The following is a 9253-nucleotide window of genomic DNA, read 5'->3' as shown; positions in this document are numbered from 1 at the left end:
CCCCACACCAATCGACCCACCCCCGACCCCATGTGTGTGCAGGTGGCAGTGGCTGAAGCTGCGGGCCCTGGTGGAGGCGCGGGACTGGGAGGCCCTGGACCAGTGGGCGGCAGAGAAGGCCAAGGTGCGGGCGGCTGGGAGTACTGTAGAGGGGCTGTCTCCTTGACAGGGGCCTGCCACCACCGGCCCCTATCCACCATTGTTGCGAGCCGTTTGATGACACAACGGCACGCCGTCGGTCTGTCGTGGGCTGTTCATCAAGGGGGGTTGAGAGGTGGATGATAGATCACCGGCGTGTCGGGGGAGATTGGGATTGACCTGGCGACAGGACCCAGCGCCAGTGTTACTGCTTGCATTGGCCGCTATCCAGGCCGCCTAACTGCAGCCGGATTAGTTGATGGTTTCGCTGCATGCAATGGTTCAAGCACACGCACCATCCTGGTACCAGGCGCGACAGCATTGCCGCGTGCCCCTGGCATCCATTGCTCCGCCTCCACCTCCCCGCCGTGGGCCGTCTCCCCCTTCCCACACTCCCGCTTGGGGACGCCCGTTAGACCCCGCGCAACCTCTGAACCCTGATTCCACAAACCAAGCCCCAAACCCTGATTCTAAACCCCTCCTGTGCCAGGGGCCCGTGATGGGGTGGGACGCAGTGCTGGCGTCAGCACAGCGTGGGGGCGCACCCCGGGAGTACCAGGCCAGGTGCGGGGTTTGCGGTGGCATTTGGCTCCAGCGGTCTTGAGTTATCGTGGCACAGCGTTGCGCCGAGCGCCGTTCCAAAAGGATCGGGGCGATGTTGAAGCTTGCTGTGTCGCTGCCATCAATTAGGCGTATCCGGCCCCCTCCACACGACCCTCTGGACAGCCCCCCTTCCCCTAATCTTTCAAAACGCTGCCTGCTATGCCAACCACGGCCCCAACCCCCAACGCCGTCTGCGCACACGCCATCTTCCCGCCTGCATGCACGCCCGCCTGCTGGTAGGCTCATCGGACGCATGCCCGACAGCGCGAAAAAGGCGGAGGCGTTTGCGGCGATAGACTGCGCCAGGGAGGCGGCGGAGGTGCGTGCGTGTGTGTGTGTGTGTGTGTGAGCGCGTGTGCACACGCCGGGCCGTGTGGGACGCGGGGTGGGGCGGGGTGCAGGGCAGCTAGGAGGGGTTATGAAGCGGGGCTATTTGGGGGAAAGGAGGATATGTGGAGTGTTGGACGGCCAATACCTGGATGAGCCAGGCAGCCGGAAGCAGAGGATGGGCGTCCGCTTGGTAAGGGCGCCCACGCCGCGTTTGTCGTCGGCAGTGAGTCAATTTCTGCTGCACTCGCACACATGCAAAAGCGTGCAGTGTGCTTACACAATCTTTTTCCTGCTCACACACCAGCACATGTGTTTGCACACGGCATAAGCACACACGCGCGCGCGCGCACATACACACACACACGCCCAGGTGGCGGCGCGCATCAAGGACAACGACCTCTTCTCGCGCATCCAGGCGGCCGTGGCCCCCAGCAGCGCCGCGGGCCTCGCCATCGCGCAGGTGCGGGAGCGCTTCGCGTCAGCGCTGCGGTGACACGGCGCGGCACGGCGGCCGGTCGTGGAATGTCGTCGCTGGCGCGGCCAGTCTTGGCAGCCGGCGGAGTCACGTGGCCTGTACATTGGTTTGATGCCATGCATACTGGTGGTGCAGCATTTAGTCTGTTGCCGTCCCGACGTGACTTGTTGCCATGTAAGGTCAAAGCTGTGGAAGAATGCAATGAATGCAGCAAAAAGATAACAAACCCAAAGCAGCAAAGCAGCAAAAGCGTTTTTGGGTGTACTACGGTACACCTGTGGACAACAGCCACCACACTGTCAGGAAAGTGTGCTGCAGCAGCACGGGCAGGTGACATCAGCAAAGGGATTGGGCCGTGGTGTGTTGTATGGCTCGCTGCTTGTGCAATCGCAGCTCCCATACAATCTGTTGATGCAGATCAAGCGTGGTGGCACCAACACGGTAGAGTGGCACCGCGCCGATGCACAACACATCACTCATCTAGTCCGTTGTTCAATGGGCTCAGCAGGACAGATGCCATGCCAAGCTTGGCGGTGCACGAGGTCCCTGTAGTGCCCCTTCTCCAGCCCATCACTCAGGTTTCAGGTGATGGGCTACCTTGGCTGCGGCGGCCAATAGTTGGTGTGGCTGATGACGGCAGCCTTGGATCCACCCGTACTTCACTGATGCCACTGGGATGGCAGTACCCAGGCGCAGTAGCCACCTTTTATTGATACAATGACCCCAGTGTTGCACAATATTTCTCGGTTCAAGATCATGGGAAAGCAGCGTGTGTTGTGTGTAGGAAATATATGCAACCTGCATGGCTGTACGAACACAGGTTCGGCTACGTATTCCAGCAACAATTTGTTGTTTGTACGATGCGCTACACGCGCCGACAAGCTCGTGATCATGAGCAGCGTTGACCAAGCAGATTGACCATCGCAGCAGCGAAAGCTTGCAAGCAAGCAGCGCGCGCTATTGTTTTGCCACAAAACAATTGCTCTGCACGTTCGATCAGCAAGGCTGACTTCACAAGCAAACATCAATCCATACAAGTACAATACATACAATTATGTTCAACACAGGACCAGGTGCGTTTTGCGTTGATCCGCGATTGACTTTTGCGCTGCGGTCTACGCATGTCGCCATGATCACGCAAAGTAAAAGTAACATAATATTTAATGCGGTCAATGCAGCTCTGCCTGCAAGTGATGCGCATAATTGGCCTGATGTGCGTGCCATGTGCTGCTGCCGACCCCCTACTGCCCACAGGTATCATGTTTGAGCAAACCAGCCACCAGTTGTGGCCAAACATCAACACCAGGGAGCAGCAGCAGCAGGAGCTGCAGGATTCGTACCCCGTCAACACTCTCGGGGCGGCACGCACGGAGGTTGGCTGCTAGATCGTGGCTTTGGCCTGGGTGTGGGATGTTGGGCCCATGCCAAGCCCATGTGCCCGCTGGAAGTGGCCTGGGGCCGCTTTTTGGCTGTTCAATTTTGTAATTGTCAATGGCAGCGCACGCAGGGCTCACTTGCAGCTTGTCTGTGAGCGGCTACTCTGAGCCGCCCCAACGACCCAATGTGCTTGCAACTTATCACTGTTTTTGAATTTCAACCATCTGTCACCTGCTGCGCCCCTTCGCCCCGCCGACCCGGGCCGCAGCTTCTGATCAAGAAGCTCAAGTCCGAGGTGGCATGGGCTCGCCGCGACGCCGCGAACGCGCGGGCGCGCGTCGGGGAGCTGCAGGGGCAGATAGCGCAGTACAACAAGCAGCGGCGCCGTTATGACAAGTCAGTAGTGGAGGATCTGATGGCGGCGGAGGACAATGTCTGCAAAGCAGAGAAGAATGCAAGCATCTGGGGCCAGGAGCACAGGGCAATGAAGGCGTCCAAGGCGCGGATCAGCGCGCTGTCCGCCGACAACGAGGTGATTACGGGGGCTTTTGGGGGGGCTTTGGGGGGCTGGGCTGTTTGGGGGGCGGGTGAGCCTTACCCGCGCGCCGCCCTGTGGGCGGCTTGTTGGAGCGTTGGGAGGTGACAGGGCATGGAATTATCACGGCTAGCACTGCCCTCAAGCCCTCCAGTTGTATCGCACAGGAGTCCGGCGGTGCCGACAGCTTTGCACACTCCCCTGCACCCTCAGCTCCAAGCCAGCCTGTCCCAGCCTCTGCTGTGACCACAACCACAACTCACCAGACCGTTCTGTCCTACCGACCACCATCGCAGGCGCAGCTGCGGCTGATGACCAGGGAGGCAAAGGCCCTCAGGGTTGTGGTGGGGTGGCAGCAGGGGCCAGGGGCGGAGGCGGAGGATGTGGCGCTGGCCACAAGCCAGGTGAGGATGGTGCCGGGTCCGTTTCTGGCCGCACGCTTCGTGGGTTTTGGGGGATGGGTGTGGGCCAGGGTGCAGCTTTGCAGGGGACCTTGATATGATGTCCAGCCGCGCGCCGCCAGCAAACACATGCGAGCTGGCGCTGCTGAGCAGCGCACATTTGATCTTGACTCTTGGCGCATCAGGTGTAAGGGTCGACATTTGCTGAGACGCGGCCGCTGATGCAACCCCCACCCTCTGCCGCTTGTCACAGGCGGCGCTGGCCCACGAGAAGGACGAGGCGGTTGCGAGGGCGTCGGCCCTGCAGGCCGTGGTGGAGAGGAACATGGCGGCCCTCCAGGCGGCGCAGCAGAAGCTGGCCGGGTTCAAGGTGGGTTTAATGTGTGCTGGGTTATGGGAGCTGCACAGGCGCATGGGCGAAGCGGGAGGCCAGCGCATGCATGCAGCCGCACAGCCTCTATCGAATGTGATATGTTTAGCTCACAGCACGCGCGCCATGAATTGATTGCTCAACACAGGCGAGGCTGGAGCAGGAGGAGGAGAAGGTGGTGGCGCTGGAGGCCGGCCTGCGCGAGGCTGTCAACAAGGGCAGGGAGGCCGTGCAGGCCGCGCAGGACGCGCAGCGCGAGCTGGCCTCCTTCGAGGTGGGTTGAGGGGTTCCAATATTGTCAAGAAGCATCCACGGGACGATTCAAGTTCCTGACGAGCGTGGAGCTGAGCCTCATCGTTCGAAGCCATGGGAGCTGTCACCCAACGCTGAGCTCCCACACAATGATCTCATTTCTTGACTGATCAGCCTGCCACCCCTCTCCACCCACGACCTCAGGCCGAGTTCAACAAGATGTCAACGATCCGTGAGGCATCTGAGGAGAAGGCGAAGCTGCTCGAGGTGAGCTCACAGCTGGGGCAATAATGCACACATGGGTGCTGCATGCAAATTTGACAACATTGACCCTTTGAAGTCTGGTATGATGCTAGCCGCGACAAGCGGGCGGCGGCGTGCCTCACTGTTTTGTTTCGCAACAGCCACGCACCCCCACGCCGCACCTCACAACTGGAGTTACAATATGATAAAACCCCCGGCATCAAGCTTGAATTCTGCACGCACATCAATGCCGCTTCACACGCAACCAACTTGTCCTGCCCGCCTCCACCATCCTGGCCCCGCCCAGGCTGCCCTCTGGAGGGAGAAGGACCGCTACGTCGCCGCCCAGCAGGCCGCCGCGGCGGCCAAGGAGACTGCCGCCGAGGAGCGCAACGCCGCGGAGAAGACCATCTGCGAGGAGATGAAGATGTACCAGGTGGGGGTGTGCTGCTGTGTAGCGGTGAACTCCGGCAAGCTGCTCTTTTGCAGGCTGTCCTGGTCTCAAGCAACGACTTGCTGCAAGCTCCACAAGCCCCACTCTGTGCGCCTCACTGATATCATGCATGCGAAATCAAGCCCTGAATAATCACGCTGTCATCTGTCCACCTGTGCAGGCCAAGGCCAAGGCGGAGGAGGAGTCGCGCGATCGGGCAGTCGCGTGTGCCTTCCAGCTCCAGGTGAGGGGCCGACGGCAAGGCACCCGGGGGTGGGAGCGCAGTACGGCGCGGTGGACGAGCTGTGTGCCCTCTCCGCCTCGTCAAGCTTTGAAGAATGTAAGCTAACCTGTGCTTGGCGCCTGCTTGTGCTCAGCACCCTGAGCAGCGCCTCCGCCTCTTGCCAACTGTAAGACTGTGGAGAAGCCAGTCGTGATTGAACCTCTTGCTGCACCTCCCACTGCCCATAGGCCGAGGTGGACCGGCTGAGGGCCGAGGTGGAGGATGCAAACAGCAGGCGCCTCAGCAGCGCCAGCAGCAACCGCAGCAGTGTCAGGGGCGCGCCCGGCACGCCGCCTGAGGCCACCGCCCCGCCCAGCGCCGCTGCCAGCCGTCGTGACAGCACGTCTGGCGCCGTGGGGGCCGCGCCGGCCTGTGCGCCCATGCGTCCGCCGCGGCAGTCGTGGGCGGAGGTGTTTGGGCGGCTCCTGTGCCTGCGTGACTGAGCGCCGCGTTCGAGTCGGCCGCCTCTTTTGGCTACGTAGATGATGAGATGAATGTCAGCGAGTCCTGCGGAAAGGGCAGCGTACACATCACAACACGTGTGCACGTAGCTTCAGCAACTTTTCTTGGGGGTGTGTGGGAGATCCCGTCTTTCCTGGCCCAGAGCCATTTTCATTCTGCTGGGTGCCTTGGATGCAGCAAGCTGCTTTCCTGCATGTGTGTTACGAGGGTGTCATCTTTGTCAGGGCGCTGGGTGCGGCAAGCAGACGTTCATGTTGTTCAGCTGCTTGCTTCACTCGTGTCATGACAGCAGGGGGTGTCACTCTCATGCATGCACGCATGTGGGAAAGGGGTTTGTCGGTGTTCAGGTAGTTCAGCTGCTTGCTCCAGAGTTTTTTTTGTCAGGTTAGAGTTTTTTCCAGGTTAGATTTTCTTTGGCGCTGAGGGGGGGTGCCAGGGGTGACAGCACGCGGTCCTCGTTTCAGGCACTTCGCTTCAATCTTCCATGAACTTTCACACATCTCTGGTAATGACGGCCAACCATGCGCGCACGTGTCAGCGATGACCACAAGTTTCCTTGAGACAGCCGTATTGACTCGTTGATTTGAACTTGGCAGCCGGTGCTAGGCGTAGCAGGTTGGGGGACAGTCAACCGCTGAGGTTTGAAGCAGGTGCCCCCTCGCGCGCGCACCAGCTAAGAATTGCACCGTGAGGCCAGCTCGATGCTGCGTTTGTCACAATATGTCAGCAAGCAAAACAGCCTGGTGCGGCTCTGGTGTTGGGGTGCGCCCCCGAATGTAAACTTCACCAGTTACAACCTGATTCAGCTCGTACGCTACTGGCGCCCTATTTGGCTGCCACATTGCAGTTTAGCGCACCTCCAAAGCCTCCTGGGCTGGCAACCCGGCATGCTCGGTTCTAACCAGCACTTTCACAAACCACCACAATTGCTGAGCACCCGCAAAACAAAATCGTGTGCCACCAGTAGTGCCCGGCAGGCGGTCGGAGGAGTGTGACACAGCGCTGTAGTCAACGTCGATCACTTGCAGCACCATGACCAGCCCGCATGCAACACTGGCGGCTGCACGTGTATGTAGGCCAGTTGCCGATGAAAAATAGGTGCTGGCGCCTCGGGCGTATGCCACCGCGGTTGCATCCAGGCACGCAGGTGCACCTGCCCATGAGCCATGACTTTGGCGTGCTGTGCCCGCAGGGCAGTTGGTTGCGCTGCTTTCATGGACACTTCGGAGGTGTTACCATGGAGTCAAGCCACGCCGCCGATTTGGCCGCGTTGCCGCCGGACGTGCTGGTGTTGGTGTGTAGCAAGAAGCACCGGTAGAGCGGATTTGGGCATCAGTACGCAATTCAATTCGTGCACACTACAGTACTGCTTGCCATTTGCTGTGTCCAGTGTCGTCGGTGGCGGCCAACCTCTCCAAACATCACCGTGTGACCAATCGCTAGTCTCAGCTTGCGCACGGATTACATGAGATGGCAGAGGAGGCAAAGATGCACAGGTTTGCTCGTGCGCGTGCAGAGGGCATCTTGGCAAAGCTGAGGCACAACGTCCCCGACACCAGCGCATGTCGGTGAATGGAGGCTGGTGAGGGCAGGGAAGCGCGTATGAGTCAGGGGCCGGCCGCAGCAACGCACCAATGCACGAACAGGAAAACCACGCAAACGCAGGGTCAAGCGGGCTGACATATGCAGCTCCCCGCCCAATGCGTACTGAAAGAAACAGCATCCTGGACACGGTGGTCGTCACCAAAGACTGGCAACCACCGGTTGCGCAGAACGCCGAATGTACGCCAAGCTCCTTGGGGCGTGCCAGCGAGACCTACTGGCTTAACAGGGCGCCAGCCGCTAGGGCTCCGCCAGCTGCCCTGGCGCACGTGTGAGGGTAAAAGCATCGTACAAACATCTCTCCTGACAGCAAGAAGGGCGTGCACGCCTGATTCAACCTACGCCTATACATGTATGAAACAGAGAGGCACGAGCAGGGATGAGACACCAAGGACGCACGGGCCTACCAGCCGGCGAGCCAAGGCCGATGTGACACACCCCAACAGGCGCATGGCAGGTACAACGCCCACTGGCGGTGCAGCCAGCAACTGTGACCGTTGGGCCCCCGAAGAGGTTGACATAGACGGATGAGGGTGCGCTTCGACGTGGCACAAGTGTGATGTTCGTGCAGCTGCAGCAAAACGCACGCGACGCAGTCGTGCCGTTGAGCGCATCAAATCCCCGACAACTGCTGTCCCCATTGCAGCCCTGGTGGCACTGCTGGGCGGGCTGCCTGCCTTGCCCCGGTCACACGTCAGCCAAAAGCAGCAATTGGACGCACAACGCCCAGGTCAGGGGCGTGGTCCCCGTGCTGCTTCGAAAAGGCACGACGAAGCGGCACGACGAAGCGGCACGACCGCGCTTTGTAACGCCGCGGCAGCAAATTCAGCTCCACATTGCGTGCTGCGTCAGACTGCGTCGCGCGCCTCGTTTCCCCTGGACAGGTGGCGGCTGGGGGCGGCTGCTCCACGGCGGCGCGTCGCGCGCCGCCGCCGCGCTGCTAAGCGGCATAAACTATGCATTGTATTCTGTTGCAGTTGGGTTCCCGAACCTTCACCGCTGCGGTCACCGCTGTGGCGAGCGGGGCGCCGCCACATCTTCAGTAGAGAAGCGCGTGCGGCGGCTGCAGTCCACGTCCCACCCCATGCAGCCGTCCCGCATCCCCACCCACAGCCGCCGGCCCTGGAGACAGCGGGACGGGGGCGGGGGGAGGGGGAGAGCGCGGCTCGATGAGGGTGGTTGCTAGGGCGGCTTCGAAAGAAGGTGATGGGTGAGATGAGTAAAGCACAGGGTGAAGGGGGGGGGGGTAGTGGTCGAGAGGGTGCAGTCCTCACCCCAAACCCTGGCTCTACTCTCAGGCAGCACGTCCCAAACTCGAAGATGATTTGATGGCCTTTGCCCGCTCGCGCCCCATCAAGGGCAACCTGTCTCCGCCGCCCACAATACCCAGCGTCACCCACACACCCCTCCCCGGCCGAACCTGCGAGCCGCAACCCAGCCAAACAATCAGCCGTGACGTGACGTGAATCCCTCTCCACGAGCGCACAAACGCCCTGACCGCTCCTATCCACCGCCCGCTGCAAAAATCATAACCAAGTCAAAGGAAAACATCAGAACATCGGATTGTCCCGCCTCACCGAGGGCGTGAAGGCGATGCCGCTGATGTCACTGGGGTCGTCCCCCAGGGGCGCCTCCCCGCTTTCCTCGGGGGGCGGTGGCGGCTGGCACAGCAGGATGTCTGAGGAGCCCCAGCGGCGAGAGTCAATGAGGTGCACCTGACGAGGATGGACAGGGGGCGGGGGTGTGTGG

General features: G+C 60.8%; 2 protein-coding genes across 2 annotated transcripts; both read left to right on the top strand.

The window, feature by feature from the left end:
* Positions 1-994: 994 nt before the first annotated feature.
* MNEG_10722 (hypothetical protein) lies at positions 995-1564 on the top strand (the record flags this gene model as incomplete). Its single annotated transcript, XM_014040807.1, has 2 exons — positions 995-1060; positions 1442-1564. 2 exons carry the CDS (start codon positions 995-997, stop codon positions 1562-1564), a joined length of 189 nt encoding a protein of 62 aa, XP_013896261.1.
* A 1036-nt stretch (positions 1565-2600) lies between these two features.
* On the top strand, positions 2601-5883 carry MNEG_10721 (hypothetical protein; the record flags this gene model as incomplete). Its single annotated transcript, XM_014040806.1, has 10 exons — positions 2601-2619; positions 2801-2919; positions 3192-3455; positions 3755-3862; positions 4113-4229; positions 4378-4503; positions 4686-4748; positions 5032-5160; positions 5339-5401; positions 5629-5883. 10 exons carry the CDS (start codon positions 2601-2603, stop codon positions 5881-5883), a joined length of 1263 nt encoding a protein of 420 aa, XP_013896260.1.
* Positions 5884-9253: the final 3370 nt, after the last annotated feature.

This window comes from Monoraphidium neglectum (genome assembly GCF_000611645.1).
Source record: "Monoraphidium neglectum strain SAG 48.87 unplaced genomic scaffold scaffold02433, whole genome shotgun sequence".
Lineage (NCBI taxonomy): Eukaryota > Viridiplantae > Chlorophyta > Chlorophyceae > Sphaeropleales > Selenastraceae > Monoraphidium > Monoraphidium neglectum.
This window is presented reverse-complemented; position numbering and strand designations above follow the sequence as displayed.